At 39.3% G+C, this 26537-nt stretch overlaps 2 protein-coding genes across 3 annotated transcripts; one reads left to right on the top strand and one right to left on the bottom strand.

Annotated features, from left to right (window-relative positions):
* The first annotated feature begins 266 nt into the window (after positions 1 to 266).
* Positions 267 to 18485, top strand: zdhhc2 (zDHHC palmitoyltransferase 2). 2 transcript variants are annotated; one of them, XM_088081337.1, is made up of 14 exons: positions 267 to 635; positions 4187 to 4213; positions 5845 to 5939; positions 6657 to 6777; positions 6956 to 7025; positions 7138 to 7170; positions 8665 to 8785; positions 8930 to 8968; positions 9138 to 9270; positions 9847 to 9973; positions 13285 to 13377; positions 13641 to 13756; positions 17077 to 17158; positions 17237 to 18485. In XM_088081337.1, exons 1-13 carry the CDS (start codon positions 509 to 511, stop codon positions 17115 to 17117), a joined length of 1143 nt encoding a protein of 380 aa, XP_087937463.1. In that variant the 5' UTR covers positions 267 to 508; the 3' UTR covers positions 17118 to 17158; positions 17237 to 18485. The 2 variants fall into 2 exon arrangements, with proteins under 2 accessions (XP_087937463.1, XP_042349030.1); XM_042493096.2 differs by lacking the exon at positions 8930 to 8968.
* cnot7 (CCR4-NOT transcription complex, subunit 7) lies at positions 18343 to 25546 on the bottom strand. Its single transcript, XM_042493097.2, has 7 exons — positions 25342 to 25546; positions 23891 to 24014; positions 23616 to 23809; positions 23058 to 23219; positions 21431 to 21575; positions 21156 to 21266; positions 18343 to 20237 (listed from the first exon to the last, which is right to left on the bottom strand). The coding sequence occupies exons 2-7, from the start codon at positions 24005 to 24007 to the stop codon at positions 20106 to 20108; spliced, it is 861 nt and encodes a 286-aa protein (XP_042349031.1). The 5' UTR covers positions 24008 to 24014; positions 25342 to 25546; the 3' UTR covers positions 18343 to 20105.
* Positions 25547 to 26537: the final 991 nt, after the last annotated feature.

The following is a 26537-nucleotide window of genomic DNA, read 5'->3' as shown; positions in this document are numbered from 1 at the left end:
TTTGACCTTAAATTAACCCGAGCTCCTCTAAAATGATTTGCCTCTATGTGTGCGTGCGCGCGCGCGCGTGGGTGAACAGACCCCCGTTTTAGCACTCGCGAGCATGAACTTATTGAACCCATCTGCTCGCGGTGAAAAATGTGCCAGGTTTGCAGCATCCCGCGGACGTCATGGCAACCTGTGGGGAGGCAGCAGGGGCGGCGCTGTCTCTGCGCGCGTGTGTGCATGTGTGAGCCGTCTGATATTTTGTTGTAGTGTGTACTCGTGTGATCTGAGCCGGACGATCAGAGGGGAGCAGTGCAGCAGCAGCAGCAGCGGCGGCATCAGAGGCGGGCGGGAGGCTGGGACTGTAGGATGTTGCGTCTGAGCTGCCGATTAGGCTGATCAGAGCCGGAGCAACGATGCAGTGACAGTCTACAGGAAGACACACACATACACTCACACACAGAGTGAGAGGGAGGGAGAGTAAACAGACGAACGCGCACGAGAAATGATCCGCTCCTAGACTATGGCACCGTCGGGCTCGCGTAGTATCAAGAAGGGCTGTCAGAGAGTTTTGTACTGGATCCCGGTCCTCTTCATCGCCCTCATAGTGGCGTGGTCATACTACGCCTATGTGTTGCAGCTTTGCATAGGTAAGAAACCAGGAGGTGTGTGTATCTGTGTGTGAATGAGTGAAGGGGAAATGCCTCTGACTGGTGTGTGTTTGTGTGTGTGTGTTTGGTGGTGGGGTGGGAAGACATTTGTGTTTCAGCAGTTTTTTTTGGGATGCAGAAGACTGGCTTGTTGTTTATGCAGTGTGTGGACAGTGTCAGTCACATGACAATAACAGTTCAGGCAGGAATGGTCAGCATATTGTTACAAGGAAGTGATGTGTTTTTGCATGCAACACACAAGTTCAGTGTTTTCAAATCCCGATCAATCAGATTTAGAAGTGTTTTGGGGACCTGCTTTTATTCTGAAGGAGCTTTTAATGACCAGTGCATTATCACAGCAGGATTAGTCCATGAGATTCATTATCTGAGGCCACCACTACCACTCTATCAGCACTATCTTGAAGACTTACTGTAATAGCTCCAGGCTCATATAGTCGCCGAGCTTCATTATCTGAATTTATATCCTCCACCACAACCCCACCAGCATTGTCTTTTGGCAAGGAGTCTGCCTGTGATGGCTTTTGAGTCAGGGCTGCCTTCTTCCTTTACGCTCCCTCTGGCTGCTGAGCGTTAGATGGTGCGGTTACAGACAGCGAGCCTTCTCGGTGAACGGTGAACATAGAGTTGACCTGGATAGTGAGTAATGGATTCTAGGATGTCTCAGAGGAGTCTCAGCAGCCTACTCATGTGCTCCATTTGGCAGCTTGTCAGACCACTAGGAAAGCAGATCTCCTCTGTCAAAAAAGGGGGGATGAAATGGAGACAGTTTAATGAGACCAAACAGAGGAAAACACAGGGAGGGAGGGGTTGTCTCTAAGTCTGAGCTTCTGCAAATGTAGCAGGATGTGCTATTTAGCTGAAAGGATACACCTTTATGTTCTTCTTCACACCTGACCAATGAGACTTAAGGCGATATAGTGCCAGGTCATTGGGTTCACCACCACACTGTGGCCAAATGGGTGGCCAGGGGTGGCACAGGCTCCTCCTGAATTCTTGCTTCCCATGGTATTGCCTCTGTCAGAGTCAGAACGTGTTAGGAAGTCGGCTTCTTGGTGCCGTGCCATGGGTGGATTACAGAATTGGGTTGTTGACCACAGAGAGACAAAAAAGATTTTGAAACAAAACAACCACCATGAGATGCAAAACAACCACAAAGTGTCAAAACACGACCACACAGAGACAAAAAACAACCACCATGAGATGCAAAACAACCACAAAGTGTCAAAACACGACCACACAGAGCTGAAAAATGACCACTAAGAGGCAAATTGACCACAGAGAGACACAAAATGACCACAAAGGGTTGCATAAATACCACAAACGGACATAAACAACCACAAAGAAATGAAAAGTGACCACAAAGGGATGGAAAATGAACACAAACGGACACAAAAGACCCCAAACGACTATAGCAAGACAAAAATCCACTCAAAAAGAGATTCAAAATGCAAATGCAAGTGCAAGAGATGCAAAACAACCTCAAAGAGATGCAAAACAACCTCAAAGAGATGCAAAACAACCTCAAAGAGATGCAAAACGATCAGAGGAGGATGCCAAATGACCACAACAAGACAAAAAACAATCACAGAGATGCAAGCAGTCCACAAGAGATGCGAAACAACCACAAAAACGAAAAACAACCACAAAGAGACAAAAAACAACTACCATGAGATGCAAAATGACCACAAAGATATGAAAGAGTATCACAAAGGGTTGCAAAATGACTAAGACACGAAAAGATGATCACAAAGGGATGCAAAACAACCACAAAGAGATTAAAAATGACCACAAAGAGGTGGAAAAAAGTCTATGAGAGATGCAAAACAGTCACAAAATAATGACTACCACATAAAATGACCTTAAAGATTTGCCAAAAGGTCACAAAGGGATGCAAATCGACCACAAATAGAAGCAGAAGACCACAAAGGCATGTAAAATGACCAGAAAAAAACAAAAATGACAGAGACAGAGATGAAAAATATCTCAGTGTCTCGCAAGAGTGGTGGGAGTTACTACAATAAATAACAGCTACGTATTGATATTATTTTATATTTAAATATTTAAAGTTGTTTATTTAGCATTCATTCGTTGCAATAAATAAACAATATAGTTGTTACTAATGTACAGTTTATTATTAGCAAGGACAAATATGTCAGTGCCCCAGTCTGGCCCCCCGACTCAAAAGTTTCTAAACCCGCCCCTGGTCACCAGACAGGACAGCAGTGTCTGTCCCAGGGTGAACCTGTTCTCAAGTTACAGGACGCTGTGTGTCTGTTAGGAGATACTGAGACATCCTTCATTACAACAGAGTGACAGAAAAGCAAAATCACTGTTTCATCAGGCTTTTTAAAAACCATCTTTGTTTTGCATCCTGCAGAACAAGAGTGACATTATTCGAGTCACATGGGAGGGACAGATGAAAACAGCAGCAGCGGGGCAGGACAGCGGTCGCTCGGGGCCAGCATGTGCTCTGCAGACAGACACAGAGACAGTTGTGTGAAAGTATTGTCAGCTGATACCTCTCGTTCGGAAGCTGAGTTAATCCCATTGTCTGGCTTACATAATTCACCCCTAGCAATCTGCGGTTGACCCACTTTCTTTTAAAGCACCGACCGTCAGCTTTTGAACAGTTGGTCCTTTTTTCCAAGATTGTTAAAAAACGTGGGATCAGGTGCACTTTGGCATTTTGTTGTTTACGTATTGTTGGCAATTGACCTTGTTGTTGCAAGAATGCAAAGAAGAGAAGAGACAGTTACCTTAATGCACTTACATTGATACAGGCTCTTAATCACACATACACTTATGCTTCACTGTCAGACTGTGGGGCTTTTAATGCTGATTTTTGGCTGCATGCCTCGATTCAGGTCCTTGGCTCACCTTACTTCAGTTCCTGCCTTGTGCATATGTGTGTGTGTGCGCGCGCTGCTGAAGATGGATGCTTTTGCCAATCAATGCGTAGATATTGGGGCAAATATAAAACAATGTCAGGATATATCTTCCAGCAGGGTCCACCTGTCTCTTTTCATGTTTGAGTCCAAATCTTAGTGTATGTGTGTTTTGTGAAGGTTCTGAGGTGCTAATCAAGTGTGTGTGTGTGTGTGTGTGTGTGTGTGTGTGTGTGTGTGTGTGTGAGCCCAAACACAAAAACTATGCAGGATGCTTGTGTGGTTTTCAAGTTTTTTTGGTCAATGCACAGCAGTGCTTATCCACATGAGAGGAGCAATATGTCGAACTATTTGACTGGGAGTCTGCTGTATATTGATTTTTTGACTGGTGTGGTATTAAGGATTTACAGAGTCAGCATTTTTCAGTTCTGCTGATTTGATTTCAGACACTGGCTGTCAGTCAAACCTGCGTCATGTCAGATACACCACGTGGGGGTGGCCCCTGTGGGAAGGACTTGAAAGAAAAATTAAACATTTTCTCCACGACCTACAAACCTGGGGCGACTTATAAATGTGGGAAGCGTTTTAAGTGTTTTGACTTCTTTAATCAACTCAGACCTAACTGCATGTGTTCTCATTTTTCAGAGTCAATCGAAGACACGGGAGAAAAGGGTAAGTGCTCTGTGGTGCTGTTTAACATCAAGAGGAATCACAAGTGTCTTTAGCTGTTCTGCATCTGTTAGATGTTGAATTCAGGCCAGGGGAGGTTCAGCAGCCTTCAGTCTGGCAGTGGCAGACCACATCAAAACACTATAATCAGCTTGCATCAGCTGGAAGTGTGTCATAAGAGGCTTTTTAAAAAAAAATACCGGAATTTGTTTAAACCCAGACTTTTATTCAGCGTGCATTTTGTAGTCTAGAGAATTAAAAGGAGAACGAAAAGCAATTGTCTTTCATGTTTGGACGTGCTGGCAGCATGGGTCTATGGGTGGTGATGTTGGTCTGTCTGTCAGTCGGTGCACCACTTTGGTCGAGAGCAAAATATCTCGAAAACTATTGGTATTGCCATGACATTTACAGTAATGTGTAGATATTCATGACCCCCAGAGGATGAATCATACTGACTTTGGTGATCCGTTGACTTGCCGCTAATTAGTGGATGGATTTCCATGAAATTTGGAACAGATATTCATTGTTATCTGTGAATTGTAATCAGTATGGTGACCCTTGGACTCACCTAGCGCTATCATCAGATTAAACGAAAAACGAATTTTCATCAGCCTCAGCTTTAGGGTACTTTGTGTTTAGTGCTAATTAGCAAATGTTAGCATGCTAACTCACTAAACAAAACGGATGAACATTGTATCTAAGAAATACTAGCTCATTGTTAGCATGCTGATGTTAGCATTTACATCAAAGCACCACTGTGCTAAAGTGCTGCCTCAGTGAACCGCTAGCACGGCTGTTAGACTCTTAGTCTTGTTTTCTGGGAATATAAAAAAGACACTATTGCTGCCTTAAAGTGATACTTCACCCACAAAATGACAATTTGTATATCAATTAATCATCCTGTCACCCTGAATTTGTAAACAAAAAAAAGAAAAAAACCCAACAGTTTTTCTCACATGCCTCCTTAGAAAATATCAAACACATTTATTGATTGTCTACCACATTTAACAAGAAGCAAAGCTGTATCAAAACATCCATTTACAAACTCGTACAACCTATGCAGTATAAGCCAAGTCTCATTTATCCCGTGGTATTCTCAGTTCTTTCCAAACACATACATTTTCCCTAAAACCTTACTATTAAAAACTGAACTGAACATTATTTATGCCCTCTTCAAAGCCAGTTCTGCTGACTTTAAACGTGGCCCCCAGTTAATCTGTAAATCAGTATGTTTGCTGGTTTCTGTGGAGGCATGTCAGAAAAAGGTTTTATTTTTTTTTTACCTATTTAAGGTAACACATCATGACTAACTGACATACAAATGGTCATGTTGTGGGTGAAGCATACCTTAAATACACAAATTAATGAACAAAATGTAAAGCACAAGTGTCACTAACCTGGTTATATATAGACAAATCTACACAAAACTGATGTCTTTACAAATTTTTGCCACAAAAATGACAGCACAACTGATCAGACAGTGAATAAAGGTCATATTAATCTTTTACATAAAAATAAATATTAGCAAATATTTGCTAGTAAAAACTAGAGAAATATATTGAATCAAACCATTATTAAAATCAGTGTAAATGGTTAAATGCACCATTATCTTGTTTATGTTTGTCTCCTTTCAGTCATATACTTGCTGGTGTACCATGTAATCTTCATCATGTTTGTGTGGGCGTACTGGCAAACCATCTTCACCAAGCCCATGAACCCCCTGAAGGAGGTGAGTGTGTCTGTCTGCGACGCAGCGCTGCCGTCAGCTGGGATGATGAGGCATGGTGGGAAGTGCAGATGTAGGTTACAGCCTCCCCGTGTGATTGAACACTGCATTTAGACTAATAATACTTTCCAGTGGAAGTGCCTGGAGCTGCACTGTAATGGCTCAGATCCTGACCGCAGCACTTCGACTCTGCAGGCTGAACACACACATGCATACATCTTAGAGAGAGACAGAAAAAAAAAAGCCACCTTTGCATTTCAATTTTAACCGAGGCGAAGCACACTTGCAGGCATATGAAAGCTTTCCTTTATGAGATGTGAGCGCTGGATCACTTGTGGTTTTGGGATTGTAATAAAAGTCACACTTCATGTGTGCTGTGCTGTTTGTTATCATCAAAAACAAATCGCCTGAGTGGCTGAAAGTAATATCGCAGCTCTGTGCTGCTTTGCTCCCATTTGCCTTCTGGGGCAGAAAGAACCAAAACAAATGGAAGATACAGAAATTCCCTTCACTGCCTACCGAGCCGCGGCTTCACAGCGACAGACATCACTGCATGACTGACACTAAAGCAGCTTGTAGCTTATCTGACAAATGATTTGACTCTGTTTTGATAAATCTGAGGATCTGATTCATTAGAAATAAACACCCCTGCTCGCAGATTGAGCTATTGTTGAATTGCAGGTGTTGTTTGTCTTTCCCTGTGCGTTCTGCCCTATATAGTTTCACCTGTCCTACTCTGACAAAGAGCTGCTGGAGCGTGAAGATCGGGGAGAGTCTCAGCAGGAGATCCTGAGGAGGATAGCCAAGGATCTGCCCATCTACACCCGCACCAACTCTGGAGGTACAGTACAGCGCTCACTGCTGCTGCTTCTGCTGCTGATGCAGAACAACAGGAGCAGTCTAGACTGACATGCAGCTCTCAGAGCTCATTTCACCCCCGTCACCTTGTAAGTCTGTGGTCAAGTGTCAGAGAGGCTGCTGCTGACGGCTGTGTGATTGAATTGGCTGTGTCTCCTCAGCAATCCGTTTCTGTGACCGCTGCCAGCTGCTGAAGCCTGATCGATGTCACCATTGTTCAGTCTGTGATAAGTACGGCTCTCTTGCTCATGCACCTATAGAGATCAGACCACACCATATATTACATTCTGGCAGGCAGAGTAAGATTCAATTACACTGACGTCCTGACCCTGCTGTGTTACAGATGCATCCTGAAGATGGATCACCACTGCCCGTGGTATGTAGTGGCAATAGGATTTAAAACAATATCAGTGACACTGTGCTGTTGTACCACTGCACTCACATGGAGGTGTTATATTCTTGTCTTTAATTCATTTCCTTTTCATTAAAGGTGCACAGTATTCAGGCTTCAGGTTCTTATGAATACATTTTTAAAATTTTTTCTTTTTTAAGAATCACATTGCCCATTCACATTCCAGTTAACATGGCTCATAATCACACACTGAAGCACTGAGAGCTTGTTTACTGGACAGATTCTGAACCTCTCATCCTGCCAGACCTATTTTTTGACAGCAGAGGGAGACAAAACAAATCTGCAATAATGTACTGTGGCTGGAAGAAATTAATGAATGAAGCTGAGTATAACAATACGTTATAATGTAAAGTACTATTGAATCATAAAGTAATAGGTAGTTTCCTGTAATGCCCTGGTGTGAATGTGTCCTCAGCATACTGGGGACAAAACTGGCTTCTGATTGGTTGAGATTACCAGGCTGCATGATTCACATGAAACAAACCTGCTTATTGAGGGTTTTCTTGTAAAGTTCTGCCAAACAGCTGTCATGCATTTACCTGTTTTTTTCTGTCCAAAACAGGATGGAAAATTGGTCATTTTAAAAAATTCCCTCAAATAATTTTGATCACATTTACCAACCAATCCCCAATATTTACTGTTCTTCTGCTCAACTGTGTGAAATTATTTTTCCAACTCCTGTATCTCTGCATTAAAGGAATACTTCACCTATAAAATGATAATTTGCATATTGATGACTCAGCTTGTGGTACATTGAATTTGTGAGCAAAACGTATTTGTCCTGGCATGCCTCCACAGTGAACGAAAAATCCAAAAAAGGCCGAAATTCTTGATGAATTGAAGTACATGGGGTCTGCAGCAAAACACCTGTTTACAACGTCTCACACAAATATAATCTAAGTCTCATTTATCCAGTCATGTACTTCCCAAACACATATGTTTTTGCTAAACAGTATAAAACACTTATGCATAAGAGTACTGTATTTTGGAAGGTGTGGGCATTTGAACTATGCTTTTGTATTCTGTTGGGTTGCCCAGGTAGCTGGTTGCTACTCATTTAGGTGACTGTTTTGTGCAGAGGTGTTTTAAATGGTAATGTTTTAGCGAAAGAATTTAAGGATTTGGGATGAACTGAGCATACAACTGGTTAAATTAGACTTGGATTATACGGCACAAGTTGTGTGAGAGTTTGTAAGCTGATGTTTTTGATATAGTTTTGTTGTTGTTTAACGTGGCCCCCTTTCACTTCAGTTCATCAAGAACTTTCTTTGTTTTTGCATTCTAACTTGACCTTGAAGGCAAGCAAAGTTTTCTTTAAAAATACAACATAACACGGGGTGATTGACTGACATACGGATGACCATTTTGTGGGCAAAGTATTTCTTTAAGAAAGGATTTGAACATGTGCTAATGAGCACATTTTGCTGACACTGACCTGCCCTCTTATCCTTGTTACAGGGTGAACAACTGTGTGGGATTCTCCAACTACAAGTTTTTCATGCTGTTCTTGGCATATTCGCTACTCTACTGCCTTTTTATAACTGCGACAGATCTTCAGTATTTCATTAAATTTTGGACGGTAAGTACAGCTTCCCCACCACAATAGGAACCATTTATAGTTTGTATTTTAACACAACATATTTCTAATCAAATCTGCATTGAGATTTGAAAACACACATGCTGTGTTAAACATGTGGTATTTGATTTGTTTTTTCCCCACAAGGCTGGAGGTAGAGCACATTTCCGTCTGAAAGAATACCTGGTATGAACCAACTAGTTAGTGGCACGGAGATAGAAACACTGTAATGAGCTCCCCTAGAACGCTCGAGTAGAAATCTCTCAGATCTCACTCAGTCTCAGAGTGTCTTGTGTCTCGCTTTTGTGTTTTATTTTCAGTTGTGTTGATTGTGTGGTTGATGTTCTCCCATCAGAACGGCCTCCCAGACACTCAGGCAAAGTTCCACATCCTGTTCCTCTTCTTCTCGGCCTCCATGTTCTCCGTCAGCCTGGCCTCACTTTTCATCTATCACTGCTGGCTCGTCTGCAAGAACAGATCCACTCTCGGTAGGTGGCGTACGTGTGTGTATGTGTGCGTCCTGTTTGTGGAAGCAGTAATTATACAGCCTCTGTAGGACAGCAGCTCTGTGTATGTTCAGGATCTTCTCCCAGTCTGCTTACAGCGCCGTCTCAGCACTAATGATGAAGGCTGTTTCTTTGCATTTTTCCCACCGTCAGTCACCGTCCTCATCAGCGAGGTGATTTGATGAGCCTCTCTGGGCCGTTATCAGACGGAGCACTTTCTCATTATGTGTGCACAGTGGCACACTTTGTCTGTGTGTTGAGGGGAGTGGATTATCCAGAGGAGTATGTTACAGTGTAATGCAAAGACACAGGACTCTGAGCGTAAGCAGCTTAGTAACAGACACTGCTAGCAAGAGAAGAAGTCACACACGGTGGCACAGTTCTCAGATCTGCTTCTCCTGCACAACAAAGACACTTTCATTCAGAGCTGTTCCATTCAGCGGGAGTCGTTCATGTGTTTTGTCAATGAGCTCCTGTTATTAGTGTGAATAATAGATTACAGAAGGAGGGAGTGCTGCGTGTCAGACTGACTCTTCTTCTGCATGTGTGTCCTCTCAGAGGCTGTGCGAGCTCCAGTGTTTCGCCACGGCACCGATAAGAACGGCTTCAGCCTGGGCTTCAGTAAGAACTTCCGCCAGGTGTTTGGTGATGAAGTGAAATACTGGCCTGTTCCTGTTTTCTCTGGGTAAGATAAAGATATTCAAAAGGTATAAATATGTATTGGAAATTTGCAAATCTATATTGATTGCTCCTTATATGAACCCTTCTGCTATCTAGTTTTATTTTTTTCACCTAATGTAGTGTTTTTTTAGTCTTTTTGTATAATAGTGTCTAAGCATCTATCTATACTTCTCCAACTTTGTTTTGCTGCACAGCAATTTTCCCTGGAGTTAAATGAAGTTCTATTGTTTCTTATCTTAAGAAAATTCTAGAAATCTAAGCATTAACATTAACATGATCTAAATCTAGAAATATATATCAAGTAAAAAAAAAAAAAATAATAATAATAAAAAAATAAATAAATATATATATATATATTTATATATATAATATAAAGAAACATAAAACTTCAGGTTGCCAAATTAACCCTTTGAAACCCGAGCAAATCATTTCTTTAAAAAACATTGGAAGACGGGGACAAGCAACGTGACAAAAAATGGTCCAAATATGAGAAATAAATTTGTAAAAATTTACAAGAAAATTACCTAAAGATAAACCAAAAAAACCCACCAAAAATATAAACAGGAAAGTGCTGTAACATAATTTTAATTAAGAGAATTAAACATACAGTTTTGTGGATTTTTTACCCCTTTTTCCCCTACTAATTTTCAGATAATTCTTATTTCACCTTTTACAATTTTTTTGTAGTTTGCAAGGCATTTCTTGCTAATTGCTCATTATGTTTTTTCCTGTGTTTTTGAAAGGAATCTAACCAATTTTCTTAGCTTGAAGAGGTTTAAATACTAAAGACAGATGTCTGAATGCAGCACAGGGAAACTGATGTCTTTGCAGGTATTACAGGGATATATGGATCATATGGTGTCACATTACTGGCTGAAAAATGAATAATGTGCGCAGGTGTAGATTTCAGGTGACACAACCCCATCAATATTTAGAACATGTGCATTTGTCTCCCCAACAAAAAGCCATGAAAGTAGGAAAGGACTTTTATTTTGACAAGAATAAAGATGCTTAGACCAGAAATTGATGCAGAAAAGGCAGAAATTGGTGCGTAAAAATTGACTAGAATGCATGAAATTAAGTGTTTGATGCTCAAAATTTTCTGGCAGAGAACCATCAAACTCCTCCTTTCATATATATGCTAAAATAAAACCTATGCCCCTGGAATTGTGTCTTTAGTTAACTCTGGTTCTAACGCTAATAAAATTATGAAATCACAATAAAATATATATATAAATATGTATAAAAATGCTGTCAAAGAACTCTGAGGAGGAGAATGTGTGAACTGTTTGGCGAAAATGACTCCTCATTATACTGATATGTCCAGTCTATGAGTTATTAGAAGTTACATAATGCATTAATATTTATGGAAGCCACTTAGTTCAGATGTATTTATAGCACAGCATCTGTATGCAGTACAAACTCAAATGTTGTCTGTTGTTCACTGATCTAACCAGGTCATTATGATGATATACAGTTTTTAGGATATACATCATATTATGTTAAAATCTGACACTGTTGAGTTTCAAAGCTGTGTTCTTATACTGGCGATAAAAAGGATCACATTCAGACTTAAAATAACAATTTCAGGTTAAGTCCCACTCACTTCCTGTTTAAGCCCCACCCACTTTGGGCGCAGATACAGATTCAGATTTATGATCTATTTATTTAAGGAAGGACATTGTACATTAATGCACATTTAAACACATGTGAATGCACCAAAGTTAGCTGGGGTGCTAGTTTGCATAGGTAGTTCCTTGCCTGATGTGATGCTCACATCCTAAAATAATAAAAAAAATACAATATAAAGATACAACATGTACAATGTTAAAAGACAAACAACATTAAGATAAAAGTAACACAATATAGTTAAACATGTACACGTGAAGAATGTACAACACAATAAGACAATAGGAGCGGATAAAATCCAAATAGCAGATAATAGTTTACTCACTAATTAATCACTAATATTGATGGTAAAATCCTGCCAATCAGCATCAGTATTGACAGCAATGGTTCACATTTTCATCAGTGTAGTTCAAGTAAACTTCCTCAGGGTTTCAGAAAAGTGTTGAATGAATAAAGTCACTCTTTCAGGTTGGGGATGAGCAAAACCCTGACACTTTGAAATAAAATGGTTCAAAAGAGGGAAAAGTCCCAAAGGAGACAAGAGAGCATCAGCTTCAGTAAACAGCAACAACAACACTGTGAATTCATGCAGGAGCTCCAGTTTTGCAAAAATGAGTAATTCATGCTGACAGAATGGATATTATTATGAATAAAAAGCCCTTTGGCAACAATCACAGTCAAATGATTCAAACATAACCCCTCGATTTTTACATTAATGTGTAAATAAACAACTCAGATTCAGCTGCAACTGGATACAGAAACCCATTTTCTAATATGTTATTTATAAAGAAAGCCACAGTAATACCCAAACTCATGGGATCTTTATTTTCTTATGGCGTCTTACAAAACTTTGTTGTTTTTTTTGTGGAAATAGTGACATTCAAGTGAGACCATGTAATGTTTGTAAGACAACATAGCATTCTCCTCTTTTAAATGAAAATCTGAAATCATAAGCGTTGAATTACACCCTCTCTCAACTGAATACACTTAGAGGTCTCGCTTATTGAGCCTCTTTATGATTCTTCTCAACATTTTTGAGATGTTGATCCCATAATTGCCACTGGTAGTTAACCCTTTAACGCTTGGATCAACATCAGTTTTCCTGTGCTGCGTTCAAATGCCTTTTACAAGTGGTTAAACCTCTGAAACCTGAATTTTTTTTTTTTTCTCAAAATAATAATAAAAGGTAACAATGAATCAGAACTAGCTATCAGGAATTATTTGATATCACATAAAGGGAAATGTCTCTATTCATAAATCTTATAATTATGTATTTAAAATTATGTTACATGAAAAAATAATTTAATCAATTTTTTATTGAGTTTTTTTCTTTTCTTTGCACTTTTTAAGGTCATTTTCTTGTACGTTTATGTTTTTTCTTTTCTTTTATATTGCTTATTCTCATTTACTTTTTTTTAAATGTTTTTTTTTATAAATTATTGCTATTTTTTTGACTGTGAAGTTGTTCATTGCCTTCTTCCGAAGCGTTTGAAAGAAATCAAGCCAATATGCTCAGGTTTCAAGGTGTAAGTCACGTAGACCCAATTTAGCCATCATTTCCAAATATATGACAACACAAAGTATATAATTCCATTGATGTTTCTAGTGCCAGTTAAACTGAACAGATTTTTTACCAGTTCAATATTAAAACATCATTTTTTTGTGTGTTTCATGCTTGCTCTCCAGTTTAGGCGACGGTTGCGCATTCCCAACCTGTCTGGTGAATCTGGATCCGGAGCAGCCGTCTTCACCCACTGGCTCCAACCCTGCCAACAAGAGGTGAGTAAAACATTAAGAACACACGCATCCATAAAATAAAGTTAAGCACCGAAATAAAAGAGCTGCACAACTGCAAGTCAGCTCCTGGTGGTTTATTAACCCTGTCGAATAAATGATGCAGGAGAATCACCTTGCGGCAGTTACGACGTTGCAGTTTTAAATGATTTTATTTAAAGAAGGAAATTGAGCCCAGGTGTATGCCTCGGTGGGTCCATGATTCCTGGCGTCACTCCTACTGCTTGTGTGTATTTGTGTGTTTGCAGTGCAGCAGAAGGCCGCCAGTTCCCCTCCAAACCACTGAGGGAGTCTCAGAGTCGACTGCTTACCAGCACCCCGTCCTGGTCGGAGAGTGACAGTGCAACAGACAAAGACAGGAAGGGTGAGATCATGTTGGGGACTGTATTTTATTTATCAGAGGAGGGAGGTGTGACTTTATTTTCTTTTTTTGTCTTGACCCAGAGCTGCAAATATTTTTCCTTAAGCTCCTTGAGTGACTGGGGAAAAAAGGATGTGGTCTATTCTAATAGATATGTTACCTGACAGAACGACTTATTCCACCCATCAGGATGACCTTCTCCCCATTTAACTACATTAATACAGATTGTTTTCTATTCTAATAGATATTTTACCTGACAGAATGACCTTCTCCACATTTAACTGCACTTATACAGGTTGTAGTCCATTCTGATAGATATGTGTACCTGACAGAATGACCTACAATGCATTTATACAGGTATTTAGTCCCTCTGATGTATACCTGACAAAATGACCTATTCTATATTTAATCAGCGTTTCCCCTTCAATGTTACATGTCTGGCATATGGCCAGGCCATCAAGACCCCCCGCTAATCGTTACGTAGGACAGCGACCACCATATTTTTTCCCCTTAGGAGGTAGAAGGCATGACCCGCTGTACTCTGCCTCTGATTGGCTAGCATTGTGTGGTCTCGTTGGTTATATTTTGTTATAAGAATGGCGTAGCTCCTTTAGAGACATGGCAGTGTGTGTATGTGTGAGAGGTCGAGTGAAAGCGTGGGAGCGGGTGATACAAGTGTCATTGAATGTATTGGAGTATAAGGAGCAGAGCGCAGAGAAACAGCAGTAAAAGTGGTCGGCTTAGCGGTAAATGTGAAGTAGAAGTGACAGTTCTCAGATGATAACTGCTGCCAGCTTTCCAGCTGCTGGTCAAAGTGAAGGGAGTTAACCCCAGAGTTACTTTGGCCCTGGAGGTAAACAATCTCCCTTTTGTCAGGAATGTGTAACAGCTGGTTATGTTCAGGGTAAGAATATTAAGCAAGCCGATCAGACACAGAGGAGGGCAGGTCATGCCTTTCCCATCTGAGCAGCTGTGTGATGCTCAAAACAATTGATCCACCGTTTTAGCTCGGCAATCACACACTTACGCTGCGCGAGGGGGAACATCACTTGCAGGTCCTTTTGCTTTCCTATGTCAACTACTATATGCTATTTGTTTGACTTACTCTATTATGATGTTGTTTGACATTCTATACTATGAGTTTTGAGGACAAACTGTATTGTGATTTTTGATTACAACTTATCCCTAGATTTTTTTTGACATCCAATACTCAAAAGTTTTTAATGATAAACTATTCTATCACTGTTTTGACAGACTTTACGTTGATTTTTTGGACATATAATACTATGAATTTTTTGGACATTATATATATGATTTTTTGTAATGACACACTAAACTATAAATTTTTCGGTCATGCTAAAGTATGTTTTTTTTTACATACTACACTCCGACTTTTTTGACATACTATACTATGAAATTTCTCTGACAGATAATTCTGTGAATTCTTTTGTTTTAATGACAAGTTACTGTTTTGCCTTTTTCTACTAGACTATGATTTTTTCCCAACAAGCTATACTCTCCCCCTTGCTATTTTTAAAAAATTTTTTATAATGTACTATACTGTGGCTTTTTAAGTCATAGTATATTATGACTTTTTCATACTATATCATGATTATTTAGGTCAAACGTACTATTCTTTGATTTCTTTGTACATACTATACTGTGATGTTTTTGACAGATAATAATATAACTTTTTATGACAAACAAAGGTATATTTTGACACATGTTATGGTCAGAGATCCACAGAGATCCAAAATGTATCCAGCTCCCAGGTTTCCTTGCTAATCAGGAGCTTTTGGGTGCAGCTGAGAAGTTCTCCTCAGCTGCTGGTGATCAGTCTGGCTGGGAGGTTAGAAAGGGAGCTTTTCTCTGCTCAGTTGGTCGTGTGTCTCCGGAGAGTCAACACCTTCAGTTGGCTTTCTGTGTTTTTTTGTGTGCGTGTTGAAGTGTGATTCTTCTGTTGATCTTTTTATTTTCTTTCCTTCCTGTTCAGTGACTCACGCTTTAATTTTGGGGCCAGTTCTTTCTTTTGTCCTTCACTTTGATAGAATCAGTGAGTGGCTGTGGGGAGTTTGATTCCCACGCCACCTTTTAGAAACCAAAAGGACTGATTTTGCTTTCACTCTTTAGTACATGTGCAGTGTTTTGTTTGTTTCCCAAACTGCACCCAAGCCCTTCAGGTTTTGTTTTCTGGGGAAACGTGTAACAGTTGTCACCACGCTGGCAGCGTCCCTGAACGTAAGAGCAGAAGCAGAAAGATGCTTTGAGTGTATTATGAAGACTCGTGAAACAAATGTGAAGATGTGAGATGAGTTGGGAGCAGTGAGAGACAAATAGTTGATACCCGTGATTAGAGGGTGTGTGGAACTTGTGACTACAAAATGTGACACCCATAGCTGCTGGCACTATCGCAACATCCCATCCCATACAGTCTAAAGACCATTAAAACAGCCTGAGCTGGCTGGCTCACACGCCTGTTTACTGGCCCTGTCTGCTGACATGCTGAATTTCTGTGGATTTAAGTAACAAAAATTGGTACTCGGTTTTAATTTTGTTAATTTTAGTAGCTCTTTGAAGCCTGGGGCAACATTACTTTTCTTGTGCTTCTTTCAGACACCGTTCACAAGTACCTTTGAAAACCTGAGCAAATTGGTGTGATTGCTTTCAAAAACATTTTGATAGAAAATCATTTTGATTGATTCAGTGAGTGGCTATGGGGAGTTTATTCCCATGCCACCTTTCAGAAGACAAAGGGCCTGATTTATGTCCTTCAGGGTTTTTTTTTCTGGGGAAACTTAAACTGAACAAATATCATACTTGGATATTTTTTACATACTATGACTTTTTACATTCTACACTATGATTTATTTCACATTATACTATGGCTTTTTATGAAAAACTGTAGTATTTTTTTGACATTCTGTACTGTGATTGTTTCCAAAATACTATACATGACTTTTGGGTCATACTATAGTATGTTTTATTTATTTATTTATTTTGTTTTTACATACAATAGTAAGACTTTTGAGGACATATTATAGTATGATTTTTTTTTTGACAAACAGCTTTTGTTTGGCATACTATACTTTGATTTTTATGACAAAGTATTCTTTTTTGTGACATATATTCTGTGATTTTTTTTGCTTACATAATATACTATTGTTTTCATTCTATACTGTGACTTTTATGACATACTATACTATGATTTGTTTAAGCCAAAAGAAAAAAATTGACATGCCCCCTCAACTGCTTATCAACATAGCCCAAAGAACATTATTACGAGTTAAAACAGATTTTAACTTACTTACGTGACGTGTGTTTAGGTGCCAGTAACCCCGGGATGACCATAGAAAATGAAGCGTAACCTGAGTTACAGATGGAGGCGACGCCTTCAACCCAGAAAAAGTGAGTTTTCAGTCAAATAGATACGATCCACATGTCAAGATATAAAATCAAAACCTGTTACTTTGTTTTATCCAACAGGTCTATGCCACCCCCTCCTCAGTGTTTGTGCCTATCAGAACGTGACGTGGTGGTGACATCATCAATATTGGTTGTTTTCCATAATGCACCCTGCTTCTGAGAGGTTTACGTGACTGAGATCAGAGCAGAGAAGAACGAATCGTCAGTATTACTATAATTGCATTAAGCAACCACTTCTGCTGCTATCTGAAAGTATTTGGGCTTCAGAACAAATTGCATTCCAACAATCATGTTTTTCTTTTGTTTGTTTATGAATGAAAAAGCACAGAGCAGCAACAGAATCAACGTTTTTTGCACTTTGTACACTAGGAGATCAACCTGAGCTGCTTTTGTATGCTACAGTTGATGTTACGGAAACAGAATTATCTACATGTCTATTTATGTTATTCCTGTAGCTTAGCGCAAAGTAAGTTTGCCAAATGTTTGCACATAAAGTATAGATTATTAGTGGCGTTAATGTGATGTAACTGATTCCTTTAACCATGTTTTTTCAGTGACGTTTTTGTGAAGGGGGGAGGGGGGACAGGTTTTCCACCCACCATGTTGAGTGTCGTGGAATTGATGCATGCTCTCATCTCAGGATGTCAACACACCTTGTCGTAGTGAATCGTACCACAAGATGTTCCCCCTTTTGCTTGGATTTATAAAAAAAAAAAGTGTAGTCATTAGTAATTACATTTTTCAATAAGGGCTCTTCTGACTTGTTATAGCATGAGTGAGGATGTTGCTGTTTTACTGTAACACCTGAAAGCTGGTGCTGCGACAGCGTGCGTCCCCTCTGCCAAATATGTAATCTGCTGTCTGGTAGCCTAACAGTACACAACGTCAAACTGCCGGCCAAAAGCTTCCTGACTGTCTCTGGAGGGCAAAGCCTCTGTGTAATGCTGCAGATCTGTTCCCCATCACAAAGCAGATACTGTTGAGTGTTTTTCTAACTCACAACATGATGTTGTGGATGTACTGCAGAGCAAAAACAAAAAGAACAGAGATAATCAGCTCCAGCTGCTTTGTACAGTAATTTTCACCTTCTTACGAGTCTGTCTGTTCACGTCTCTGACTGGAAATGATTAAAACCATCTCTGAAAATTTGGTAGAATGTATGCTCGTTTAAAAAAAAAAAAAAAAGCTTCATTGTGACAGTCAATCTATATTTTTCTATTCTTCTGTATGACTCGAGACAATATGGATGTGTGAGGCAATGTACTGTACAGTTGTGATGCCTTATAAGAATAAAATGAGCTCATCTTCAGCATTCGTCTTCAACTCTTTGTTGCACCTCCAAAATCATCAAAGGGATGTAACGGCCAAGAGCATTTTACGGTAGAAAAAGTTTCAAGCCTTTATTTACAAAATAATCTAAAAACAATCCTCTTGTATATTGCATATTCCTTTTTTACTGTTACAGTGTGAATGATGTGCTGCAGAAAGAAAGAAAAGTGTTTATCAAGTCTTTGACGCTCAGGGAGGTTAAAAGAAGTCTTGAACCTACACGTCAACACACACCTATGGAAGTTCAGGATACTACTATAACAACACAGCATTTATTCAAACATTTTAGTACATGCGGCTGTTCTACGCAGCATGAATGAATGGGAAAGCAATAAAAAACGTCATTCAAAAGGCCTGAACTACAAGTGAAATGAACTCCACTGGAACAAAAAGACGCATGTTTAAAAGGCAATGCTATTGTTTTTTTCCATTGAGTAAAAGTTTTATCTTCTTTTATTACAACACTGAAACTCTACAAACCCTTAATTTCAACTAAAAATTAAATGTACTCTCAACAGAGTAGTTCAGGTTAACCTCAGCATGCCTTACTGCAGTGAGAGTTCACTTTTAAATAGTTTTTTTAATGTTAATTTGGTTGAAATAAATTGCAAGACCACACCGAGAGGTGATGCATGTGTTCACGTGTGCTTGTGTCAATAAAGGGTGTTAACATGCACAAATAACCTGATGAAAACCATCTGTATGCATCCAGTGCATACTGTAGATACCCTTCCATGTCATTATCCTTAACTTTATGGTGAACACAAACAGCAAATAGTAATAGTACAAAGGGAAATTATGTTTTTTTTGTATTCCCATCTGCATACTGTATAAGCAGATTACATCACTTAGTTAAAGGCTTCTCACAGTGGGATTACAGCTTTTTCAGGCCATTATAAACATTATCCTAATATAAACAAATGCAAAAAAAAACAACTTCAATGAAATGTGTATTAATGTGCACATAAACACACTCCCTTTCTCATTATCATACAAGAGATCCAAAAACAGGAGGAGGACATGTTGATGTCCTAGCATCTGTTAGATAACCAGCACAATAAATTAAAGTTTAAAAGAACAAGAATGCAGCTAATATTAAGGCTGAGCGTGGTGAGAGCGGTTGTTGTGATGGTAAAGATTTTTATGTTCTCAATGTTAAATGGGAACGCAGAGAAGGCAACAAAGAGGAGAAAGACACCAGAAACATTTTTTTCAGCTTTCCATATAAAATCAGGTTAGAGCTTTAAAGTGCAAAAACATTTCTACAGAACATTTTTAGGAAAACTAAAATCCCATCTTTTCAAGCATGTTAGATACAACTGATCCAACCAGAACGTCTACACTGCTTCGTAGGAATAAAAGACTAAACTCACACATGCAGCCAGCAGGGGCATGTGTGAGGACAGCTGGGATTTTCTTTTTTTGACCATCATATTCAGGTGTCTAGGTGAGCAGAGCCTATGAGAAGCAGCTTGCTAAATGATGTGTGTATGTTTTCTTGTTTTTTTTCCATTATCATCATCCGGTTGGCGAAGCTTGGCTTCAGCACCGCACCGATTGTGCACGTGAGTCGCAGGATGGGAGGGTTTCAGAAGTGCTGTCACGACTGCTGCTTGTTAGCCTCCTCTTCGTAAGCGTTCCCTGTTCCGTTCTGGACGTAGGCTGAGCCGGAGCCGAGCCCGTACAAGTGACCACAGTACTTTGCATCATCGATATGATCCTCAAAGAACATCTGTGGGAAAAAACACAGGATAATGAAAAAAGACACATGTAAAGTACAAAGGTAAAGTATTACCGTCCAAATGACCTTTTATATATACATTACTCAGTCCATTTTAAGTTTTATTTTGTCAAGAAACCTTTGATTTTTTTTCTTTTGGTCTTTTTCATCCTTATCAGCCTCGACAAGCAGACATTTCAGAAATTCAGCTTCCACAACATTAGTATTCTGAGAAATGTCTGAGAAAGGGAGGATTCATGCAAAAAACAAAAAACAAAAACACTCCTGAGGGTAGGGAGATGCAACAAGCTCACCTGAGGGCATACTTCAACAACATGTTGACAGCGTTTGTGTAATTACTCTGTCTGCCAGAGAGTGGCAGTGCAAGTTCTGCACTGCTGGTTTAATTCTGATTTGCTCACATGCTGTATGCCAAACCTTTAACTGGATATTCATTTATTCACCAATGCTGTTTGACTTGAATAAACATTAAAAAAAAAAGGGGGAGACTTTGGGTAGATCATTACTCTTTGTATTGTGATTTAAAAAAAAAAAAAAAAAAATCTAAATCCTCAAAAACTTAAAGTTGGCTCTTTTACTGCAGTTCACGATTTATCAAATTGATTTTGAGTTAAAAGATGATTGTTTTAATAAATTGGTTGGCGTACATGTTTTGTCTTCTGATGCTGCAGCATCTTTCAATCTGTCTACACTTCAGACTTGTGTTGAGTTGAAAGTGATGCATAATGTTACTTGGTTTGACCTCACTGGATTGCTGTCATGACTTTTATGTAAAAAAAAGACTGAGGTGCTTATTTAGACATGAGACTTACATATTAAGTTGCAATCAGATCAGCAGTCTGAAAGGAACTTAGGTAATATTTTGGGCTGGCTTCTACAACACTCTCCTCCCTGCCTCGAGGAGCCTACCTCTCTCATCTTGAAGAAAGCCATGCCTGTGAGTAAAGAGTCAGAGCCGGCCTGATGCTGTGGTCCGATCCTCTCCAGCTCCAGCTGCTCAGCTACCTCCTGCAGCCCGCCCTGAAAGCAAAACACCGTCAGTCACTCAAGACGCACTCTTCTAGTCAAAGTAAAACCCGAGGGCAACACTTGCAAGAGATCACAACAGACATCGAGGTGTGAAGCCTTAAATGAATAAAACAGCAGAAACACTGTGCCACCTACTGAAATATTTACTTAGGTACCTTCAGGTTTTTACAACTCTTCATGAGGTACTTGACATCATAAATGACTGGGAAGTACAAGCGGAGAATCTCAAAGAAGTCCACCTCCTCCTCAGGCAGGTTAGCGTTGGACAGAATCTTGATCAGGTATCCAAAGTCATAGCCACTGCAAAACACACAGACACAAACACATGCACACCTTTAAGCTAAGTTTTTTTTTAAGATCACACAGCAGGAGGCTTCAGGAGACTTTGTCACTTGCAATCTGCCATGACACAAAGACAATAAAAAGACATCTTGCGTATCTTGTTTTTTTTGTTTTTTAATTGGTCTGTGTGAGCCGGACGTTCTGTTGCTACATTTGTGCCAAGAGTACGCTCTGCGCTCCGGGGTTTTTGTGGTGCAAAGTATGACTGAACAACATAAATAAATAAATAAATAAATAAAATAAAATAAAATATATATATATATATATAAAATATATATATAAAAATTGTATCAATCAGTGGCAAACAAAACTGAACAAATATCCTAACAATTAGCCAATTTACACGAAATAAATGAAAATAAGGATGAATTAAAAGTGAACTATTCAGGAATTGTCGGCTACTGTTTGAAAACAATATCCTCAGTGAAAGTGAGAGTCAAACCTAAAACCACCTTTCTCTGCTTGCAATTCGCCTCACTATGTTTGCATGATTGTTTTTTTGTGGCCAAGATTTTTGTAGCTTCCTCTTGGAGGAATGCTGCTTACAGTCTGGCACCTGGCCGCTGCTTTTTATAAAGTCCCAGCCTCACCTTTGTGCTGTGCCCAGCAACTTCTCCAACACAGCAAAAGACGGCAAAAATACAGGTCGAGCAAAGAGTTTCTGCTGATAAATACACGGCCACACTCTTCTAGGGTGTTAAGAGAAGAGTGAGCAGGATTACTTCTGTATGAGTCTATATTGTTTTTGATGAAAATTCTGCATAGTATATCTTCAAAGAATTTCAATAATAAAATTAGAGAAGAAAAAACAACAACAACAACAAATACTATAAATAAAAACAGCATGACATTAAATCCTGTTTGAAAAAGTGTGTTCTAAATACCTGAAAGAGATGACAGTGGTGTTTCAAACCTAAGCTTTGTTTATTTTCCCAAAGCCTGGTTATCTTTAGCCTCAGTTTGCCATGGAGACACAGTGGGAAACTGAGTATGAAATAAAGATGTTAAGCAGCAGATTGTAGAAAAGACTGATAAAAAAAGGTGCTACTCACTGGAGACCAAATATAACAAGTGTCCATTGCACTCGATCAGCAAATTTAATAGCACATTTTCGCTGGATATTTCCTTGTTTTAACATGTGTGTAGCAAAACAATCACAGTTCTGCATAACATCTTTCTACAAACGTAAAGACAAATTAAGAAACAAATGAAAAAAACAAAAACACAGTATAATGACAGCAGAATTGACAATTTTTTTTTGATATATCCTTGATTATAAACTGACATGCAAAGAGTGAAAGTAAGAGATGTTGTTATACCTGGAAGAAAAAAAAGAGATTTCTGCACATACTGTGAACACAAAAAATATGATTCCTGTTGCAACGTAGCTATCTAAGACATATAACTGTCTGCATTCAAAAAAAGTTCAAAGCAGAATACCTGTGAAACGACAGCCACTTGACCCCGTCACAGAGCACCACTCCTGATGTCATCAGCAGCTCCGCAAAGTACAGCGTCTCGATGCCTTCGTCCTCGTGCTTCTTGAACTGAATCCCTGAAGTGGTCAAGAGCTCAATGGAGTCCTGTGCATACATATCTTCTCTGATGAGGACAAACAAACATCACACAGTTAGAACTGTAACCAAAAAAAGATGATCAAGTAGGTGCGAGAGCTGTAAGTGAACGTCAAAACTATAAAAATAGTCAGCATTTTTTATAAGCTGTGCCGGAGATGTTGTGCTCTGTCAGTGTTTGACGTTCAAACAGTTCTAAATTTTGCCCTGAGACTTGACAATATGTAATTTGATAGGGCAGTACTAAAAATGCATTTTTTTTTTTTTGGTTTTGGCTAAATTTGTAACTTTTCCTGTTGTCTCATCTCAGTGTGCTGTACTCAAGCTGAGATACTCTTCTCAAAAATTCAAGTGCATGCCACGGATACATTTGAATGCCACATGAGAGTGAAAAGAGTGCAAGAACGCAGAAAGGTCATCTTACGTGAGGTTAAACTTAAAATTGAACTGCCATGTTGATGTTCCTGGAGGGTATTCTCCTTGTTCGTTCATAAACGTGAGGCCCAGCTGGATTATCTTCAGCAAATCCACATTGCAGCGCAACAACTGGTACTGATAGTCAGCGTTGCTTCTGAACTCTCCGATTGGTCTGGCTACAACACCTGGAAACTCTGTGTCCTGTGAGAAGACACACAGCTCATCATCATGCAGAATGGCACCACGGGGGACAGTTTCTATCTCTTTTTTAATACCACTCACCATAGCAATGTAGTTGTATTTTCGGATGACATGTCGAATCCTCTTCAGCTCCTCCTCCAGGTTGTTGGCCCAAACCTCACATATTCTTTGGCTGTGATCCACAGTAGCTGCGGGCATAGTGCCACTTCGAGCGAAGAGATAAATGCAAGCAGAAAAAGATAGTTGGTTCATGAACCTGCAGCAATGTGCTGACCTGTGACAGGCCAAATCGGACAGAGGGGAGTCGTGTGCTGTGAAGCCCTCTGAGGCTCTTCGTGATTTGTGATAATAGGTTTTATAAATAAAACTGACTTGACTTGATTTTTCTTCTTCAAACATTGCTAGCAAGTAGAAAGATAACATTTGTAGTCCTGATCAGAAGTAGGTTTTATGGAGGACTATGGTTATTAGAGTGAGTTAGGTTAATCTACATTTTGCCAACAGGTAAAGGAAGTTTGTTTCTTGCCACTGTCGCACAAAAGGAGAAAATAATTGGGGGAATTTGTCTAAAATGTTGGGTCTCTGTTGCTCAGTATTAAAGGTGTACTGAGGTAACTTTTGTTATATTTGTCTCTGTATAAATAAAACTGACTTAGGTGCAAGTATAAAGTAGAAAGATAGCATTAGGTTAAGTGGTAAGATTTTTAACACCAGAAATGTGGACTTTCACACAGAAGAGCTTGACTTCTTAAAAAAAAAGATGGATAAATAAAATTATATCAAGTGTGTGGCAATTAAGATCTTACAAATTAAACTTTTAGTCAAATTAAGGGCTTTAAATGACTAATATTTATGAAAATGAACTGAAGACATTTAAAGGTCCTGTGGACACCCTGCCAAATGATAAGAGATGACAGGGCAAAGGCTTAACAGCACATGATCCCCAGACGCAAAGACATGCCGACAAACCTTTCAGCTAACATGATATAACGTTGCAATGTTAGTTGCAGGAGATAAAACCTGCCCTGGGTGTCAAATCACAGATATCTCAATGTCAGTCTAACAACACTGGGGAGGCTAGTTTTAACCTCAGAGCGGGTTGTGCTTCCTCTTAACTGAGACATTTCTGTGTCCCAGTCAGCTAACAGCTGACTCGGGGTATGCAGGACGTGTTTGGCTGGATGCTGTTAACATTAGCTCGTCGCAGGCAGTTTTCGGCAGCACTTAGTGCTAGCTAGGTTACCTGTAGCAGTTAGCAGGCTTCAGACTACATGCTAACAGCAGCAGGACAGTGGAGGCTCTCAGGCTTGGAGGCTGTGTACAGCTTTAGCACACTTCTCAGACACACAGCTAGCTCCACACATTAATATGAGTGTGTGCAAAATATGAAAGAGACGAGTTTACCAGCCGCGCACACACACACACACACACAGTCACACAGCCACACACTCTGTAACACGCATACACACACACACACACACATTCAGCGCCACTTTGATACTGCAAAGCTCACTGTAGCCTCGTGAACTTACCGTTCCCCAAACCGGGCGGGTAGTGTGTTTAAGTGTGTACTATCTGAAAACTGTTAATTTGTTCTACGTTATTGTGTCGGGAGTTTTCCGCTAACTTTTAAATAGTTTATATTCTATAATGTATCGATGTCAACCCACGGCTGCCATCATAGCTGAGCCTACAACACGACGTCATCACGTAAAACACAAACGTCATGCGCGTGAGGGTCCACGTCCTATTTGTTCCGTGCCGCTGCTTCAGAAACCGAATTGGAAAATATTTGTTGAATTTCTCATTTGTGTTCAAACAAATTCTTGCATGTAAGAACTGATGACAATTCAGCAAACTTTCTGGACTTTTGAAAATTAGACAAACCATTCATTTGACACACACTATTATTTAGATTTTTTTGTTCATAATAATCAGCCGAATCTTGCAAATTAATTTTAACTATATTAGTCATTTGATTTAACACAGATACATTTTGGAAATACTGGAATGGAAAACAAGTACAGCTAGATAAATGTTCATTAACAGTATGGATTGGAGCTCTGAACCCTGAAATGAGCAGTGCTGGAGCACATTTGGCACCTTAGGCAAGCTCCCCCTACTCATACAATTTACAAATATAATAATTATTAATATCTTTGATATTTATCAAAAACAAGAGCTAATGAGAAATCAACATGAATAAAAACAACACAGCTAAAGATGAATAATCAAATAAATATATAAACAATGAAAGAATACAATATGTTTTTTGTTTGGTGTTGTTGTTTTTTGCAAAAATGGCTTTTGCCTCATCATTTTCTCTTACGTTAATAATGTCCACGTACAGTCCACTCAGACATAAGATCTTTGAATAATTTTCCCCATATGTTTGATTTGTTTTAACTTAAAAGAATGATGTCATAAAATCTGGTAGGGCCCTTTAATATCAGTCAACTTGAAAAGCATGGCTGTCATTTGTAATTTGAGCTGATTTTGCAAATGTGCATAATTTTCAAGAATATCTCAGGAAACATAGTCTATGCAGCTCATTGGCCAACCTTTGTGAGTTTGGGCTGTTTAGATGTTTCCCATTGTAGTATACAAATGCTGGATAACATTGGTTTTATTTGTCCAAGGATCATACTCTTATTTCTGCCTGCACCCTTATCACAATGAAGCACTGGAAAATTACACTTTAAAAATTAAACATCATCTTGTTTCTACA

Source organism: Plectropomus leopardus, chromosome 8 (genome assembly GCF_026936395.1).
Source record: "Plectropomus leopardus strain MGB_pleo_1.0 chromosome 8, ASM2693639v1, whole genome shotgun sequence".
Classification (NCBI taxonomy): Eukaryota; Metazoa; Chordata; class Actinopteri; order Perciformes; family Serranidae; genus Plectropomus; species Plectropomus leopardus.
The sequence above is the reverse complement of the archived record's forward strand: the minus strand, read 5'-3'. Positions and strand labels throughout refer to the sequence as shown.

What these genes read in the sequence shown, in the direction of transcription:
- zdhhc2 (XM_088081337.1), top strand. Translation starts at nt 509, where the DNA reads ATGGCACCGTCGGGCTCGCGTAGTATCAAGAAGGGCTGTCAGAGAGTT. An exon ending in ATGGATCACCACTGCCCGTG is followed by an intron (nt 7,171 to 8,664) that starts GTATGTAGTGGC and finishes TCCTTGTTACAG; the next exon opens with GGTGAACAACTGTGTGGGAT. An exon ending in CCTGTTCCTGTTTTCTCTGG is followed by an intron (nt 9,974 to 13,284) that starts GTAAGATAAAGA and finishes CTTGCTCTCCAG; the next exon opens with TTTAGGCGACGGTTGCGCAT.
- cnot7 (XM_042493097.2), bottom strand. Translation starts at nt 24,007, where the DNA reads ATGCCCGCAGCTACTGTGGATCACAGCCAAAGAATATGTGAGGTTTGG. An exon ending in AATACAACTACATTGCTATG is followed by an intron (nt 23,810 to 23,890) that starts GTGAGTGGTATT and finishes GTCTTCTCACAG; the next exon opens with GACACAGAGTTTCCAGGTGT. An exon ending in AGAGTTGTAAAAACCTGAAG is followed by an intron (nt 21,267 to 21,430) that starts GTACCTAAGTAA and finishes TTTTGCTTTCAG; the next exon opens with GGCGGGCTGCAGGAGGTAGC.